General features: G+C 34.7%; 1 protein-coding gene across 1 annotated transcript; it reads right to left on the reverse strand.

Moving 5' to 3' along the window:
* Window positions 1-14,489: 14,489 nt before the first annotated feature.
* On the reverse strand, window positions 14,490-19,593 carry LOC136798251 (uncharacterized). The gene is made up of 5 exons (XM_067054831.1): window positions 19,536-19,593; window positions 16,872-16,896; window positions 15,601-16,200; window positions 15,102-15,260; window positions 14,490-14,910 (listed from the first exon to the last, which is right to left on the reverse strand). Exons 1-5 carry the CDS (start codon window positions 19,591-19,593, stop codon window positions 14,490-14,492), a joined length of 1,263 nt encoding a protein of 420 aa, XP_066910932.1.
* Window positions 19,594-20,526: the final 933 nt, after the last annotated feature.

Consider the following 20,526-nt stretch of genomic DNA (forward strand, 5'->3'; position numbering starts at 1 on the left):
TGCGAGTGTTGAGCTTATCTAAAGACTCTTTAATGTCTGTGATCAATATTGCAGTATAATGTAATATCACTCAAGAAAGGGACTATCCTCACTAACCATACCTTTCCTGATTATTTTGCAAAAAGTCTTAAATTAATTTGAAATTATAGAAAATTAGAATTAAATATAGAAAATTGAAAATACAACAATAGCGTTCAGTTTGAGGTCGTTGTTGTGATTTTTGGCCCGCGCAGTTTGATTATCGGCCCGACAGTGTCATTTGGCACAAATGGCACTGAATGGGCCGATAATCAAAAACTGCAAGGGACGAAAATAACAACAAACAAAAACTTAGCACTAATGCTATTATTATCCATATCCGATATTCAAATAAAGGTTTTGTCTAGCGTCAGCCAAGTCTTATCGCTTCACTGCAATGACTTCTCACAAGTTCCGAGCGGGCCACAAATGAGAAAAAAATTTTTGTCTAACTTCAGTCTGTCAAGTTTCTCTGCTTCAATGCAACGACTTCAATTAATTTCTGAACGGGCCGCAAATGACGTTATTGCCCTGTGACAGGGCGGTTAATGAAATTTCAGCCCTCTGAAGCCGAGTGCCTTAATTTCTTCAGCACGGGTAAGACTATTTGACTCATGAAACCTTTCAATATCGCTTCGTTCGCTATCGTTTAAATCTTTAATGGCTTACTTAATGACCGTCATATGGATAATAATAAAATTTAAATCTAAATATTTTTGTACTTTTACATATTAATCATTATTAAAATCGTTTTATACAAAAATTTGAATTAGTTTTATACTAAAATTTGAATTATTTTATAGAAAAAAGTTGATTATTTTTATACAGAAATTTGTATTATATTTTATACAAAAATTTCAATTCTTTTTATAATTTGAATTTCACAAAATCATCTTTTGTAATTATTTTTTCAGGAATATTTTTTCTAATTTTTCTATTTTCTATTTTTTGCACATCAACCTCATTTTATAAATCAAAATTTTACAAAATTTACAAAACAATGAACATTCAAATCTATTATCTATTGACAAAAATAATGGACAGAATGTACATAAAAAGGAATTTGGTGTTGAAATTGAATTGTTGGTAATTTTTTGATTGTTTATTGTTGTTTTAGTATCAGGTGTTACATGTTTGTAGTGTCCAAAAATTCCATGGATTTACATTGTTTAACTTGGTATACCGTCACGTTCCTGTATTTTGTTGTTGTTGTTTGGTACAATATACTCAATCATTTCACTCTTCATGGATAGATAAAACCATTAGTTTAATTCTGATAGCAGTGATAGGTAAGCTAATTGTTTCTTTTTGATCCCTTAAAATAGGTTAATGCTGACATTTTCACGTGTTTTTCTAAGTATATATTTCACAACAGGGAGGCGGTAGACATATATTATATGAGTAGTAAAAGGATTTTTTACATATTTTTACATACTACCACCCATATTCTTGGAAGAGGTGCTTTACTACCCTGGTAGATTTTTTTGGGATAATTTGACATAAGACCAATTATTTGTTGGTTGCTTTTTGGACCAAATTTCCAAAAAATGCTAAAATTATGTCTTTAATTTTACTACTGACCCCCCCCCCCTGTTCAAAAAGCAATCTTTTTACAATACGATATATTATAATAATAATATTAGTGGATAATGAACTAAGTTTTAAAGTGAATTAATTTTGCTCCTGTTATCTACCTGTGTATATATTATATATATTTAATCTCCATTGTTTTGTTGCAGATAAGATATGCGAAGATCAATCCATAACCAAATATCATGGTTCCTTTATCAACGACGAGTTATATATTGCTTCCCTCTAACACCATCCAATAGTCGAATGTCCACACTACATAAATCAAAACCAGGTACTATAGGCCTCCAAAGTGACGTACATCAAAAGTTTGCATAGTGGTCAATGATATTTTGAAGAATAGTATTAATGTCGAAAAGTGGGTCTACTGCAATAACTTTTTACATCTATCTATCAATAAATCCAACTCTTGTTTTCAATTGCAGAAAATATTATAAATATTTTATTTTCTTTTTTCTACAGAAACTCAATCTTTGACAATCTTTTTGCAAAATGTCTACGTCACTGACTTCACTTACGCTGATATACTTACTTACTGCACGATTTAACGTCCATGGTTCCCAGCATCTGGGTTATGACGCAATCAATATGAATGAATGAATGAATATCAATGCTTTCACTATTCGTTATTGGAGTATCAATTATGCTGTAATTTTTTTAGTTCGTGTTTTGGTTGTTATCCGACATATACTGCTGCTGCAATTAATGAGATTGGAATTGGACATTGATAATAAAATGGAACACTAAGAAAGTTAGAAACTTGTTCAAATTGAAAAGCCAAAATCCACATCCATCTTGCAAAATCTACATGTGCGGGGAAACATATATTGGTGAAACGGAAAGAAATGTCGAAGTCAGGTGGGGTGAACATACGTCATAAAGTGGGACATCTGAACCTTCAAAACACCTCCTTAATAACCCTGATCAAGCTTTCACGTGGAAATCCTATCGCCTACTCCAATCAACAACAAAAAAAGAAGTCTAGAAGCGTTTTTAATTGCCTTTTAAATGCCCCTTCATTGAACAATCAAATTGAAACAAAAACTTTAATACTTTCTCGAAATGGAATAACTTGATTTTAATAGCAAAATATTTTAATATTTTATGTTTTTATTACCCTTGAGAAATCATTGTTAATTCTCTAACTATCGTAGATATCTATTATCTACTATAGCCCATGGTAATTAGCAGTGATTACTCAAAAACATTTCTTGTATAAACTGTACAGCATTTTTAACGTTTTATTTAAATAATTTGCACTGAAGATGACTGTGTCGAAAAGCATATGCTCAATTTTAAAATGAAATTTTCGTGTTTAATCGGTTGGTTCGAAACGCAGGACATAGGACCCAGGAGGCAGGACACAGGACGCAGGTCAGTGCTGACAGGTCAGCTTTAATTGCTGTAAAGGACAAAGAAAATGTTTGAAAAACACTTGTAATTGTTAGAAATATCATTCTGAAGGTATTTTATTGGTCTAGAACCTTTTTAAAGGTCAAAATCTATCCACATGCTTGCCACGTGCTTTTGCATTTTGTGCCGTGTATAACACGGACCTGTAATACTTGTATTATATATTACACATAAATCACGCATGTATAGTAGCAGTTATCTCTTCAATGTCATTGACATGTGACATATATGTTATACACAAAATGCATGTGTTAAAAATATTTATCTCAGCTTTAAACAGCCCAACAGGAAAATACCTATTCACAATCGCTATATCATATCTCATTATATCTCCTGCATCACCTTGGGTATGATAACAAAAATTGACTAAAATAGCGTCAAAGGTTTGTATTTTATTAATATATCAATATTTTCACTCCCTATCTCGTATTTTTGATGAAAATGACGTCACTATTTTCATATCTCTAAAACAGCTCTCTTGGAGCATTTAATGTTTTCAAAATATATAAATCTATATCTACTTGCACCATCAGCATCCTATTGAGCATGAAAAAACATTTTGTTGTAAACTGATGTACACACCTTGCATTTTGTGCTAGCGTCATCATTTACATAATTTAAATGTCATTTTGTCAATATTTAGGATTGATGGCTTGTCATTTAAAAATCTTTTAAATAGCGTATTTTGTATAATATATAATTTTCCATTGCGTATAATGTTTTTAGAAACATTTTATACATTGTATGTTACGAGTGTGTTACAATTTTCCGGTCTGTAGTTTCTATGACCTGCGTCCTGTGTCCTGTCTCCTGCGTCCTGTCTCCTGCGTTTCGAACCAACCGGTGTTTAATTCTTTATTGACTTGAATCATCAGATAATTAAAACTTATGTATATATTAAAATTTGTAATCTTTTCGTGTTCAAAGTATTTTGACCCATCTCTACACCTCTAAAAAGACACATTTACACTTAAATAAAAAAGATAGATTTCTTTGGATGAGAGAACCTTCCCTAGGGGGAATAGGCCCTACACCAAATGTACAGGGATCACAGCACATATAAAAATAATATATAACTATATCTAGAGGAAAGACTAGTTCTAAGTCAAAAATTATCAACAAAAAAAAATTCAATTAGGAGTCAATTCTTAGCGAATATATCATATTTCTCAAATCAACTCTATTCAGAGCAAGTTCATGCCATCGTTCACAGTCTATACCGGGGGGGGGGGGGGCACTTAGGTAAAAATGGATGATGGGTATGTGCGGACGGTAAGGGTCGGTTTTTTCAGCTTTGAAAGTCTCTCTAAGGGTCGGAAAATTCAAGATTTTTAGGAAATTTTTTGATTTCCAGAGAAAAAATTGTAATAAAGTTTCTCTAAGGGTATGACTTTTTTCAAAAACGAAAAAAAAAATTCAAAAAGTCTCTCTAAGGGTCACCTTTTCAGCAAAAATCAGTCTCTCTAAGGGTCAGTTTTCGGAGGTCCCGTCCGCACATACCCCTCATTAAAAAATTCGTGAAATCATGAAATTTAATCTCACGAAAATTAATCCGATTAAAGTATCAAAAATTGGAGATTTTAAATCCCAGCTCAAAAATCCTAGGCTTGTAAAAAATAAGTGGTGGTGGGGTGTGGTTGTGTAGTTTCAAATCTCTAATCTTTGTTTGCGTGTGGGCGGCCGCCCCAACACACACCCCCTGTTTTTACTCACACTAACTAAAATAAGATTTTGATTGTAGTGTAACCAATGAAGTATAAGCCCGAAGGGCTAGAAGTCAATCTCCTTGGTAGGATTTGAAGCCAACAAATCCTACCAAAGCTGCGCGGCCTTGAGCGGGTCGCCTGGTTTTTCCACAAATGACAGATTGAAACTGAAATTTACCGCTAAATTTCGAAAAAAATATCAATCGTAAACAAAGAAATTGCTAGATTCAATCTGTCGTCAAAATTCTTGCCTGAGAAAGGTTAGAGATTGAACTCTAGCCCTTCGGGCTTTAAACTCAATGAGTGTAACCACGATTTTTCAGAAAGTCTTGAAGTATCACTAATTTTAGGAGAATCTAGCATTTGATCAATACGAGTTGAACGCCATAACAGTATCAACAAGATTAAGAAGTCTGGAAGTAGCACGGTTGTTAGGTGAATTTAGCATTTGATCAGATAAAATGACCGGCCCGATAGCGCAATTCTCCTAACCTTCAACCAAGAAAGCCACACAGAAAAGTTTGAAAGAAGTGTCCGAACTTTCGTTCAGCCCACCTTTCCCCATCAAGACTTGAAACTTGAGAGACATGTACGCGTCCACTCCAAAAAAAAAGAAAATCGACCCCACCGAAGGTAAAATGCTCAATTTTCTTTAAGAAATTGACTATGATATTGTCATTAGAGCAAAGCTTAGATTTGTCTACGACCTCATTGATGAACATTTTCATCTCCTACTCCTGGTTTGAACATGTTGGAAGTAAACTTAACCCCCTTTTTCAAAATTAGAGCAGGAAAATAGTACTGAGGTGTCACTGACCTTTTGAAACCTTGAAAAAGTCCTTGGGTTTTATCACGTAGAGTAGAAAAACAGTACTAAAGTGTCACCGACCCTTTGAAACTTTGAAAAAGTCCTTGGGTTTAATCATGTGGAAACAGACCCAACCCCTTTGAACTTTAGGATCCCATGGGGGGAGGTATGTAAGCCAAAATGGGTACAGGGACATGCCCTTGGACAAGGGTTCCTTTTTAAATTTCTGGAAATCTAAGGTCAAATGACCTGCTATGGGTTTAGTGCAAAAGGTTATAACTTGAATATTTAGAAATTGTATTAAAATTATAAATCCTGCAGGGTAAACTTACAATAATACTATAACCCTGGGGTAGGTACTTAGCAAGAATGAGTGCTGGGTATGTGTATGTGCGGGCGATAAGGGTCGGTTTTTTCACATTCCTAAGTCTCTCTTTGCCAAAAGGTTACAGCAATCAGAAAATTTCAAAGTAGTTTCTCTAAGGGTGGGTAAATTCATGCTTTGGAAAATTTTTATTTTGATAGAAAAAATAAAAAAAGTCTCTAAGAGTCAGTTTTCGAAAGTTCTGTCCTCACATACTGTCAACAGCTCTAACTTTGGACAGTCTGATAAAACATGGGACTAGCAATTCGGCCATCATTTTACCGAACCTCCAAAGCCATTTTATTAACAATGTGGCAAATCTAATAGGAAACAAACTTGTTGTCAAGAGAGATTTAACAGTAAGTGAAAATACAGACCAGAAAGTCAACCATCCCATGATATGAACACTTGTCCCTAGATAAAGCTTTTGACGGTACCCCTCATCCGCCAACCCTAGTACCCCCTCCCCTGGACTATATAACTCATTACTTCATTTATGGTAATTTTATGTTTACAGGTCGGATTGATTTGGTTGGATATGTCACTTTTGTAAGTGACCTTATTAAAGGTCAAAAATATTTTGACTTTTACATCGGTTTGGAGCAGTTTGAACGAAGAGTGGTCTGTTTTGATATGGATTTTCATTCGAAAATAATCTCAAAAGTTGGCTGTGGAGTTGTTGTATCCAAAATTGCAGAAAATGGACCAGATTATTTGTATGATCGCTTTTCCGACTATGCAGACAAAGTGCCTTCGTTTGCTTTCAAGGCTCAATACCTGGTTCAACCAACAAGCTTGAAGGATGCGATTGAAAGAGCTCAGTTATATTCAAGGATAACTATTTTAGTGAAGATTGTCAATTCAGAATCACCTGGAATTTCGAGAGATGGGCTTAAGTATCTCACTTGTGTGGTCATGGACCAATCCATTAATTGGAATGAACAAGAACGTACTTTGACTGTCTTTGGTGACTTAGTTGAAGAGATTGTCCTTGATCGCATTTACGAGATATCGTATGTTACAATTACCAAATTTAATCAAAGAAGAGTTTTGAAGACTTCGACCCGATCAGTTATCATCCCAAAGCCCAATAGCGCCATTGTGTTACAACCAAATCCACCTGAAACTACAAATGGAACAGTAATCAGTGTTGTCCAATCGAGCTTGCAAAAATTAAAGAAATGCCCTGGTTGTGGTAGTGACTTACCTTTAACTGGTTCATTGGTCATTAAATGTAATAATTGTGATACATGTCATGCAAAATCTCAGCTACAAACTGGTGGTACATTATCATTCACTATTATTTGCAACAACATAAACCTAAGACGCAGGTTTGATTGCCCCCACGAAGTCGTAGAACGATATGTTGGCTGTACTACCAATGACTGTGACAAGTTTTTATCGTGTTTCTTGGATTCCAAAGTTACAATAACTCACAAAAAGGACATTGTCTCAAATATTGAAGCTTTCACTGATGTGATTCCTGCCGCATTTCACAGTGATGAAAGTGATGATGAATAGACAAAGATGTTAACAAAGTCTTGAAGTTATATTTATTTTATTTTTTTTCTGTTTTTTTCTTGAGTATGTTGATATTTTACCCTTTTTTTAATCACACAAAATAGTCAAGCAAACCTATAGTTTTTGGACATTTAAGTTAGATACAACTTTCTTAATTATTTGTTTTTGTGGCGTGGTCTTAATGTGTCAATGGGGAATAGATCAAAGTTTTCGAAGTTATTTATTTATGGTAATTCCTTGTTCTAATACAGACTTCGCATCTCGCTTGGCATGATTCTGATTCTTTCTTTTGATATTATATTTTTAAAAGAGAAATATAACTTAAGATATTTATGTTTTGATATTTTTTTAAAAGTTTATATTTAGGGCATGAAAAGGAAAACTTTTTATGACTTGTCATTTAAAAAAGTATACTTAAGAATTTCGTCATAAAATTCTGGAAAGTTATTTCTATTTGATTCTCTTGGAATTGTTCACTTTAATGCCCTGTTGAAAGAAATTAGGCATTTCTGTTTCTGACATAAGACATTTACGTTTATTTATATTTTCATTTACTTAGAAGTATTTTGGACATTTTTAAATAGGTTTATATTTTGCTATCTATGAAAAAGGTAGAAATTCTTGAAGTAGTTTGTACATTTACAAAGAAGTTTGAATTTTGTTATTTAAAGACATATTTTAGGCTTGATCTTTTTATTATTTACAGAGTTTTTAACATAAAAGAGAAAGTATTTTTAACATTTCAAAATGAAAAATCTTACACCAATCTGACATACCTTAAGGGGATAAATTTATGCAAATTTGGCCCTTTTTCAAAAAAATGTCCCTCAAAACTTGAAAATTTCAGTTATTCGTATTGTAAACTTTTTTTTTTTGAGAGGAAAAGTTTGATAAATTTAGGACCCTTCAAATTTTGGGCAATTTTCACCAAATTCGAAACGCTATGAAAGTCACTGCAAGCTCTCGTAAAAAAGGAGAAGAATGAAAAAACAATTAATTTTTTTTTATTCAGTTTCCTAGATATATCAGCAACATAACAAACAAACTCGCAAAGAAACAAATAAAAGCAGCAGCATTATTTGATAGTATTTAGGGCTCTGAACTACTTGGAGAAGACCAAAACAAAAGTCAGCCATTTTGCTTATACTTTGATGACGAAAAATTGCTGAGTCAACACGGGAAAAAGAACCGTTTCGGATCGTTTTCGATCTTTCCGAAAAACAGTAGGACTTTCCGTTTTGAGATAAAGCCTGGTTTACACGGTCACATGAAAAACTACATTTGTCGTCCTTCGTGCTGCAAAGGTTAAGGCCGATGTCCCACTTTCGTGCGAAAAGCGCGCGAGAGATTTTTCTTAACCGTTTTTGCCTGAAGAAAAGATTGCGTCATAAAAAAGTTTCGCGCGAACAAAAAAAAGTTGAAGGAAGTTTAACTTTTTTCAACCGTTACGTCAATTTTGACCAATGGAATTGCTTCTTTTTTCAATTAACCAATGACGTAACAAATAGCGTGAAAAGTTTCGCGCAAAAGTGGACACCGGCCTTTATTCTCGGGTACCTAATAGACGGGGAGGCGGTTGCAATAAATTTGTCCTGTTTGGAAAATTTTAAAAATCAATTAGCGGGAGGACTCTAATTATAAGCACCCGAGAGTAATTAATTCCACAAAACGAAATCTTTGGGGGTCGAAGGGAACCCCCCCCCTCGGACGAATAGGGTTAACCCCCCCCCCTCGGACGAATAGGGTTAACCCCCGGTTAACCCTGCAAGTATGTAGATCTAAAGTTAAGGTGTGATATAAAAAAGCTCCCCCTAGTTTTGAACCGCCCCTAAAAGCTTAGTATGAATAACAGATCTGTAAAACCCGTGCAACTTTAAGCTTTCTCCAGCAAAAAAAAAATAATAAAGCAAAAATTTGACTTTTTAAATTTCGTGCCGGTAGATGTGATCTAGCATTTTAATTGTTATGGGAGCGCGAGATAAGAGGCAAGCGGTAAACGTATCATTTCGCATCTCTCAAACCGGTGAAATTGCATATTTTTTAGTCACGTGACTTTGGTAGGAAATCCTTCCAAACCTTGCTTCACTTTTCGATAAAAGTCGCGTATCGTCGGGGGCTTTATAGATCTGTGGTATGAATAGGGTTAAAACTCTCATACTCACAAAACAAAAAATGAAGTGCAAAACGGTTGTTCGCAAGGATGATAAATTTTTAGCAAGATTGAAAAAAGAATAGAAAAACAAAGAATGTTCTATGTCTCTGTTGTTAGTTCAAAAAAGTTCAATGATAGATAACATGAAATAACGTCTCGTGTAATAATAATTCTCGATCCTAAATCCCAATCTAATGACGTATCAAATTGTTTCCCTTCGCATATATTTGAAAGTTCCGATTCTTTTCCTGCAGATGTCAATGGTTCGCATATTGCTCGTTTCGTATATTTGGTTCGTCCAATTGATACACGCTTCGTAAATTTTTCTAAATAAATTTCATGTCTTGTTTGTCACCGTTTATCGTTGTCACATACATCACACATGAAACTATAATATAATAATATAAAATATAAGTAAGGTCCTCGCATCGATACATGTTGTTTCATTGTTAAACTACTTAAGTGGATTAATTTTCGCTTGGACAAAATTTTGCAAATCGAAGACGGAAAATTCTGGCGTAGATTAAATTTCACGAATCAGCCTGTTTTTCCTTCTTTTATTTTCTCCCCGGGTTTGGCAAAATTTGCAATTTCAAAAATTTCGCGAAAATTGCGAAAATCAATCCATTTAAGGTACTCATGTATGTAAGCATCATGCAGAATCAAACCCTGATCTCTTGGACGCCCAACATATCGAGTTAGAATTTAGAAAGAATCTCTTGAGTGGGGGAACAGAAGCCACTTAATTTAGCATCTACATACCACGCTCGCGGGTGATTTTAATTTTTCTTCAATAGAAAGAAATTTTAAGTCCTGGATATGATGATCAGTTTTCCACCTTGTTTTAAACTTCTATATAAAGCCTTCTTAGCACTTTAATCTAATAAGATTTTTTTCAATCTTATCCTTTTGGGCTGACCTTCCAGCGCAGCTGGTTTATTCTTCTTCGTTTCCTGACCATACTAAAAATATATCATCAAGGAATCGTTTAAATATTTTGATGAATCGTTTATATTTTGATTTTAAAGTAGTTCTTTCTTCTAGAAAGCCCAAGAAAAGGTTAGCATAAGGGGGCGCCATAATAGTGCCCATTGCTGTACCAAATACCTGTTTGTATAGGATTTCGTTGAATTCGAAAAAATTATTTTCGAGAACAAATAAAAGTAGTGTCCTTAGAACCGTTTTGTTGGGAACATATTTGGGTAGTTCTTTTCTATATGTCTCTATAAAATATAGACATCCCTCTATTCCATCTTTATGTGGTATGTTTGTATATAATGATGTGATATCTAGGGATACTAATAGTGTGTTACTGTGAATTTTAGTTTTGTCTTTCATAAGTTTTTGTAGAAAGTGTTTAGTATCTTTAACATGTGTCTTTAATTTCGGTACCAAGGGTGAGAGGCAGATGCTCAGGAATTTCGAGATGTTTTGAGTTATTGAGTTGACTGAAGAAACTATTGGTCTTCCCGGGATGTTTTCTTTGTGCACTTTTGGTAAAATATAAAATAATCCTATGCGGTGGTTTTGTGGCGGTGTTGCAAATTTCCGGTTTTTTTGTGTTATTTGACCATTAATTTCCATTACTTCAAAAACGCTTTCAATTAGGATTTTTGTGTTCGGTATTATGTATTTTTTTGTTACCTTTTGGTAAGATTTGGTGTCTTTTAAATGTGAAAAATTTTTATTTAGGTAGTCTTTTTTGTCCATGTATTGAGCTACCTTTGTCTGCTTTTTTGATTATTATTTCCTGGTCAGACTTCAGTTCTTTAATAGCTTTTTTATCTGTAGGTGTGACGCTCTCACGGATGGGCATGCGTTTTATTCTTTCAATGAAATTTGTTATTTCCTGATGAGTCTGTTCGAAGTATTTGATAATGTTTTCGTTTTCTGGTTTTGGAGGGGTCCAGTTGGTTTTCACATGTAAGTTATCTGGCTTTGTTTTAGGAGAATTTCGAAAGAAGAGAATCGTTGACATTTTATCAAAGAAAAGTTTCGTCGCTACTTGGATCTCGTTTAGGGCAGTAGTTTTGTTTGGGGTTGGAATAAAAGTCAGACCCTTGTTAAGTATCGAGATTTGAGCAGAAGTTAACTTTTTGCTAGAAAGATTTATTACGATATTTCCGAAAGTTTTGTTATTATTTATTGGATTAGATAATCTACTTGATATTTTTGTCAAAGGTTTAGTTTTTAAAGTGGAGGTACATTGATCGGAGACTATTGAGTAAGTCTTAAGATATTTCTTTTCATTTAAAATAAGATCATTTTTTATAAAATCTATATTTCGTAAATATGTGCCTAGTCAAAATTCTGTGTTGAATCTCTGGCGTTTTTGAGGGTTAGTATAACTGTATTGAGAATTTTGGTTGTTTCTCTCAGGGTGTAGGGCGTTTATGGGTTGGTGTTTCCTAGCGTTGGTAGTAATGGTTTTGTCTTTGGTTGTAAACTGTCGGTGTGTGTTGTCCGTTTTGTTGTCTATTTTGTTGCTTGGTCTGGGTTTTTGGTGTGTATTTTCTTTGTTGGTAGTTAGTTTGATCATTTTGGTGGTAGTCGGATTGGTTTCTTTGGTGGTAGTCATTTTTAATTGGTGATCTTGTTGGTCTTGTTGTGATCTCAGGATTAGTTCTCTGTTGAGTTCTCTTACTTTATCTTCTGATAAAAGTTTTTTAAGTTCCTTTCTTTGTAATTCGGCTAGATCGTGCTGGTTATCATGAAATTCAATGCAAAGTTCAACGAGGGATTTTGATGCTTCGTTCTCAATTTGGGACCAGCGTTCCTGGAATTCAGTTCCAAGTGATAATTTAGAGGTAACTTTTACTCTAACTCTAACTAATATATAACAATAAGAATATAAGCTGTGAAATATCTTTTTAATAACAAAGTTGGTACAAGAAAATCAACCCTGGATTCACCCCCTACTTCGAAAAGAACAAGGAATCGGACAAGTGCAAGGGATCTGCAATTAAATACTAAAAAACGTCTCGGGTACAATACTTTGTTTCGTGGACAGTATTATAAATTTTTGCATGTTGTATGTTAGATAGGACAGTCCCAACTGAGAGAAAATGAACGTACGAATTGTCGAAGGAAATACTTAGAACGTCGGCTTATGGAAATATAATATATAGGCTTTCGTGCTTTTCTTAAAATGAGTATATAAAATAAAATAAATCTCTTTTCCTATAAAATTACACAAAATATAAACATGCTAAAATCTCTTAAAAGCAAGGCACTGGAGGAGCCCAAAAAAATAAAATAATATCTCTTTTCCTATATACACAAACAATTGTGACAAATATTTCCAAGTGGTGACTATAAGAATTAATGAACTACTGTAATCGGATTAAATTTCGCGAATTTTTGCCATTTTCGCGAAATTAAATCTCGCGAAATTTAATCCGATTAAAGTATAAGAATTAATGAACTAAATCCCAATAGCCGCAAAGAAAAGGCTAAATTTTGAAAGTTTGTCAAACTATAAACTGGTCTTCACATCTCTTCGTACATTAAGACTGGACTGGGATGGGCTGTAAAACTAAAAAAATGCTAAAAATGAAAAAATAAAATGTAACAAATGTAAATATAGTTTAAAAAAAAAGTTTCGTTGGGGGTCCTAAATCGAAAGAAAGCTAGCCACAAAACCTACCATGAAGGAAGTTTTTTTGTTCATCGTTCATGTTAAAGGTGAAATCGACGTCAATTGCTGTTTCTTTTTACAATGTTCTGTAATATTTTTCTTTCCATGGATCATACATAGGAACGCTAGGCTACCAGGAAATGTTTCAAGCATCGAGTTTCTCAGAGCTGTCTCACAGTCTGAAGCATAAGCCTGTAAGAAGTGCTTCAATCCAGGCGTAGTGGATGACATTTTCTGAAATAAAGTGTCGTACGTGGCTTGATCTTTTAACATGCACAACATCAAAGGGCCCAACATAACAGGACAAGTCTTTGTCCCTTTGATGAACAACGTTGTGTTGTTGTACATGGTCACCAACAAAAAGAAGGGTCCGAGTCTAAAGGTGATGTCTGTAAACAAAAGAGATTTGAATCCCTCCTGATCATTGCAGCAGAAGTTAACAATTTCTTGAGTCTAGGTAATGTTCTAGTTGGTGAGTTGGGGAGTTGGGGAGTTGCTAGTTTCGAGTTGGGGAGTTCGTAAAACCTTACGGCGACCGAAAATTTTCTAATTTAAACTAATGTAGCCCAAAAGTACAAATTTCAAATTAGCCAGTACCAAACATATTATTGACTTTAAGATCATGAAAATGGTAAGTTGCTGGCTAGCAAAGCCAAAATACTTAGTACTGTTATGTCATTGTCATATATGTCATTGTCATAATGCTGACAACATGACACGTCCTTGTAAAAATATTGACAAAATCTTTAAATACAATGCTTGTCAAACAAATTTCCCAAAAAATATTGATCATACTGCAAGTGATGCTTATTGTATAAAAGGATATAAATTGACAGTCATCTTAGCCTCAAAAAATTCGTAGAGATAGCTTATAGAGCTAGGAAAAATAATGACACTTTCTTTTGTCATTTTATCATTGGAATTCACACTTTTTAATAAAAATTTTGATCACATTATAAAATACAATGGTTCTAAAGTCACTTTAATAAAGAATTTTATTTATACTCAATGTGATGCAGGAAATATAAATGGATATGAATTGACAATAGAAAATAGCTTTCCATGCTCTCAGCGCACGTGTTTAAGGCAAATAAGCATATTACAGGTGGTATATGTATTATACGTATTATATGTGTTATATATTACTCTCATATTACATTTACTTTCAAAATTGTACTTTTGATGTATGTTATTCTTTTTCGGTAGCCGGTAATTTTTTAACTCCCCAACTCGAAACTAGCAACTCCACAACTCGAAACTAGCAACTCCCTAACTCGCGACTAGAATAGTTTCCAAACTCCAATTTCTTTCATCTGTTGATCAGTGAAAGCTATAATCTTTGGTACATAATCATCATTTGTGTAAGAGCGTATGAATCTCTCATCTCCCTCCTTGTAATTTGCCATGATTTGGGTTATTTGGTACAAAGGGTCAGTATGCACATTTGCGTCTTTTGATTTCTTCTTTGTGTACGAAGCCTGATCTTTCCCTGTTGGCAATGACGCAATCGAATCAGGATTCTCCCCTCCAACGGTTTTCCGGACGTTGAACACTGCTCTTTGAATTGAATTTTCTTTAAATAATTCGTTCGATAGTAGTTCTTTGGTGCTTTTAAACACTTTATGGTACGGGTTTGTTTGATGTTTCGAGTTACCATGTGTCTTGACCTTTATTGTATGTGGGTCTCCAGCAAAACGGTACCTGACGAAAACAAGTTTGTATTGCGAATTAGAAGAGGATATGCTCACTACAATCTTCTTCAAACTATCATCTGACAAATTTTTGTATGGTCTCCGTGTGACTTCAATGCTTCCCATTGTTCCCTTTTCAGCCCTTGTAATGTATTCACATTCGTTGGTACTACTTTGATGAACTTTGTAAGTTTTTGTAACAGTTCCAGTTTGGTGCCATGGGACGGGGGTACTCCAGAAACTAACTCAGGATAATTTTCTGTAATGTTCATAATAAATGGTACAAGGATGTCATTGTCTGCAGAGGTAAAATGGTCTTCAGAAATTTCCACAAGTCCATTCACTCCATTGTACCAAGCTCTAAAAAGGTTAAATGAATAATCAATTTTAAGTCATGGAAATTAATATTAATCTCAATACTGGGAGTGCAATTATTAATAGAATGAATATATCATTAAAAAAAATAAAGAAAAAAAACAGTGTAAAACAATTGATTTATGTGATAACATTATTGTGAAAAGATGTTATCCATGTTTCAACTTTTTAAACTTGATGTCTTCACTGGTCTTCAAGGACTTTTGTTCATCTATGGATTTCAGTGTTTTATACACCTACGGAAAGGACTGTTAGTCATATATTTTTCTCTTTATATTTTTGTACAAATGCTTAGAGCTCAACCTGATTAAATAATTCAGCTTACCCTTGTGCTGGTGGTAACTGGTTTTGTGACTTAACAGAGAATGAAGAGCGACACCCATTCGGTAAAAGGTTATCTTGGTCATTAGGGGGAGGGGAATCCATTAGTGATATATGCAGTGGCTCATCCAGTGAGTCATCACGGGAAGGAGAGGCACCAAAGTGGTCGTGTTGAGAGTCACTTTCCAAGTGATTGGGGTTGATCGGTGTATCCTGGTAGGGAGAGTGATATGGAGAGTTGATCGATAAGTGTTCAGGGTTGAACGATGCACCACGATAGTGGTCGTGTTGAGAGTCACTTTCCAAGTGATTGGGGTTGATCGGTGTATCCTGGTAGGGAGAGTGATATGGAGAGTTGATCGATAAGTTTTCAGGGTTGAACGATGCACCACGATAGGGAGAACTATTTGACGATTGATCCGAAAAGTTGATCCTTAAGTGATCAGGATTAATCAATGGATCCTGGTAGAGAGAAACATCTGGTGAGCAACAAGGTGAGTTGACTGGTAAGTGTCCAGGATTCAGCGGTGCACCACGGTCAGGAGAGATACTTGATGAGTATTCTGGAGAGCTGAATGTCAAGTGATCAGGGTCACGTGATAATCTGTGAAAATAAAATGTCAAAATATATATTTGTAGTATTAATTGTGAAAGAAATGTACAGTGTTTTGATTTTTCCAATCATTTGTTGTGGTCCTTTGTGGAAACAATTTACGAGCTGCTTAAAAGCTGTTGAATCTTTTAGAGCATATGCAAAACATATTTTTATCTAAAAGTTTGTATTATGCAAGTGGCATTTTGTCATCAAAGATAATAAACTGTCGAACGTGCGAACGTGCGAACCGCACTGGGCTCAACTTCAGCTTTTAAATCATTCGTAGGCCCAATTGTAAATTTCATGACTTAGGGAAAATTTTAGCATTCCTTAAAAAGTTTTAACTTGTTTAGGCTAAAAACTTATCCCCAGGCCCCAAAAATATACATATTTTTTAAATTGAAATGACAACCCCAGGTATTCACCCAAGGAATAAGTGTACAAAATTTCATCCAAATCGGACAATTTTTGAAGTCTCCGGGCTGCCCCAAAGATTTTAGCCTCGTTTTGGCGCTGAAACTCGTCTCCAGGCCCCAACAATCAAAATTTTTTGAAGAATGAAAAAAGCACCTCTATGTATTCACCCAAGGAATAAGTGTGCAAAATTTCACCCAAATCTGATAATTTTTGAAGTCTACAGTTTTCGGACATACATACATACATACTACAGACATACATACAGACAATTGTCAGATTCTAACTGAACTGAAGTTGAGAATATCAAATAATAACAAGCAACATGCTGAATGGACCTTCCATAACATTTTAGGCATTGACATTTTGCATCATTGTGCAAAAAATCAGAAAAGATTAATGAGTCAACATTGCGAAAAGCTATATTTTCCTATTTGGTTAGAGGGAATTTCCCCAAAATACGAAAATCCGTTTTTTACGGCCAAAAAGAACTTTCTGGGAAAACCACTTCTGCCAATTTTTAGAGAACCTTGCCCTCCATCTTTGTACAAAAAATCAGAAAAAAGGAATGACAAACCCTATTTTTAGGCAGTTTTTGGCCCTAATTTGCTCAAAATTTTTTCTCTCAAAATTCGGGCTCCGTCACATTTTGGGCATTGCCATTTTGCATTTTTGTGCCAAAAATATGAAAAACCTAATGAGCCATAACAGACGGACAGACAAATGGACGGACATCTGTTAACTTAAAGGACCTCTGAGGTAGGTCCAATAATAAGCAGATATTCAATAGGTAAAAGTTGGTTATTGAGATTTATTAACCTGAGGTGATAAATATTAAACGAGGCAAAGCCAAGTTGAATATCAACACCGAGGGTTAACCCTACTTCCCCACCGGTTAAGAAATTTTCTGAGAATTACTAAAATCTTATAGCACAATGATTTTTCAAATTTCTAGGAAAACCGGTCAGCAGTTGTGGCGGCTGTTACCGCAGGAACCGCGCAAAACGCAAGATTTTTTAAAATTGAAATGGCTATAAAAACAGAACAAATTGTCCAAATCTGTTGGAATTTTGCAAAGTGACTCAGTTTTAGATATAGAATAGGACTGCATAAAAAAAATTCAAAAATGGCTTTTCACCGTTTTCAATGTAAAGCGGTGAATTTTTCCATAATGGCAGATTTTTTTAAATTTTTTTTCATCAAGTCATTCCAAATATCAAGTAGCAACTGATTGCAAAATTTCAAGTCCGTACCTCGATTCTATCAAGATTTATAGTTAAAAATGTTTTCAAAAGTTCGACAATTGGACCGTTCCTAACATTTTTCAAGATTGAGCGCAGACCGCCATGTTGAAAAATTGAAAATGATAAAAAATTGTTACTTTATAGTTTTTTTAATTATTTCAACTGGGATTTTGAAGAAATAAAAATTTTTATTTAAAACAATTTCTATGCCATTTTGAAAAAATGTCATGTTTTTGACGGTTTTTTCAAAAAAGTTCTGTTATTTGGGTTATTTGGTGACGTCATCGCGTAGTTCTTAAATTTTTTTCTTTTTTTTTAATTTAATGGCAAAGTTGATTTGTATCAATTTTTACGGTGAAAACATTTGCTAATCTGGATTTATGGAGGGCTGCCCCCCCCTGGGTCTCACCAGACCAAAAAAGGCCGGGCGAGTAGGGTTAATAAATCCAATAACCAACGTAAAACCTATTGAATGTATGTTTTATTCTATACCTAAAGGCAAACAAAAAAAAACTATAAAAACTTTTTACAGAATAAAAAGTGCTCACCACATTGAACGTTCAAAATTTTTCTCTTTATCAACTTTTTAATTACTTTAAGTCATTAAAAATATAAAGTAAGATTGACAATAGAACTATTTTAAGAGTTTCTTTTCTAGCAAATCTTTTTTTGCTTTGTGATAAACAAAAAGTTTGAATTTTGACCAGACAACCCATCTAAGATGGGTTACGGGGATGCTCCGCTGGTCAGGGTACCTTTTTTAACCTCCACGAGTCCCAGGTAGGGTCGCAAAAACACCAAAATAGAAAAATCAGTCCCTCGTAGGGTGCCTATTTTTGGAAAATTTGGGGAAAAAGTAGAAAATTTGAGAACATTTTGGAATTTCAGTCCCATTCAGGGTCACTTTTTTCGCAAATTTCGAGTCCCACGTAGGGTCCATTTTTCAAAGCTCAGCGGAGCACCCCCATCGGTCGACAAGGGTAGTACCCCCCCGGGACCCCCATAATGAAATTTTTGAAAAAAAGAAGACAAAAAACATCATCAACATCCCCTCAGGGATTCACCCAGGGATCAAGTGCAAAAAATTAGCCGAATCAACCATTTTTGAAGTCTCCAGCCTGCCGCAAACGTTTTAGCTATTTTTTGGCAGAAAAATTTGTGCACAAGCTCCCAGAAATAAAACTTTTGAAAAAATTAAAAAACACGCTATTCCATTCACCCAAGGATCATGTGTGAAAAGTTTCAGCCAAATTGGACCAATTTTTGACGCTGTCCCACCAGGCCCAAGGGAAAAATGTTTGGCAAATGAAAGTGGGGGGCTTCCGAGGGTACGAAATACCGGAATATCAGTAATTTTTTCGTCCAATACTGGATTCTCAGAAGCACCCCCCCCCATGAAAAGAAAGGCACCCCAAGTCAAGGATTAACTCACAAGGAACAAGACTACCAAATTCAATCCAAACTCAATTTTTTTTAAATCTTTAACCTCCCCCAAAGGCATGTTAAATCCCCACCCCACCATGTGATTACTACTACAAGAAGGACTTTGTCAATAACGCAGGGGGTGAAGACTGACCAACCACCCTTTTCCACTGATGCCAACAAGATAGCCAGTGGTGGAGAGGAAAATATCAAAGATGTACAAGGTAAACAGTGCAAATTCAAATTATTCAGTCCAAAACTTACTTTCTAATTCAGCTTGGTTAATTTCTTCTTGACAGAACCTTCTTCTGAACTCAGCCATCGTGGAAAGATAATGTGAGTCAGAGAATTTTTTCTGCTAAACGCGTGCCATAGAACAAATCTCATTGGCTGAAAATGACGTAATCTTTCAACTAACCAATCAATTATCGCCATACTAGCCGTGTTATTATGAAAAGAAAACCAGGTTTGATACTAATCCGAAACGGAAAATCGGGAAATTAGTCTGTCTTTCTTTCATCTCTCTTTCCTCTGGTCTGCAAGATTTCTACTCAAATCGATTTTTAATGCATCGAGAGCGCTAGACAATATTACTGCGGCGATCTTGCTGACAAAATGAAAAACTTCTAATTTCTAGATTCTCATTATGTTATTATGTTATGGAATCACTTGAATTTCAAATAGAAGTCACCTACACATCTAAAGAAATCAGTAATTCTATTATTTTCAAGCTCCAGGGCATAAAAACTAGGGTACTCCAACAGGTACACCAATGGAGTAGTCCATAGATGGGATCCATGTTTTCCACTGACCCTAAAAGAACCTCATGGATCGACATGTATCTTCAACTGATGACCTCTTAAAACGGTTTTTTATCTTACCATTTAACTAAAATGATACTAGAGTTCCACCATGGACCTATAACCATACGTAATAAGTCTTTTAATCTATCTAAATCATAAGAAAATATATAAAAATGTCTTGCTTATAAAAGAAAAGAAATGTTCTTGCATCGTACTAAAATTGACAAAAACAAATGTTAATACCTTACTGTTTACTATTTACTTTCTATGCTAGATATACTAATGTTTTGGCATTATCAAAATGTCCTCTTTAGACTTTATTGGGATGTTGTAAACTACCACACGTTTGGATTCGACCAGCTTGCTTCCAAACTGCTGGAACACTTCGACGTCCGTCATGCTCCCCATCCTTCCATCCATCCTTAGCCCGGATGTCATTAGACCATTTATCA

Source organism: Clytia hemisphaerica, unplaced genomic scaffold (genome assembly GCF_902728285.1).
Source record: "Clytia hemisphaerica strain Z4C2 unplaced genomic scaffold, Clytia hemisphaerica genome assembly, whole genome shotgun sequence".
Classification (NCBI taxonomy): Eukaryota; Metazoa; Cnidaria; class Hydrozoa; order Leptothecata; family Clytiidae; genus Clytia; species Clytia hemisphaerica.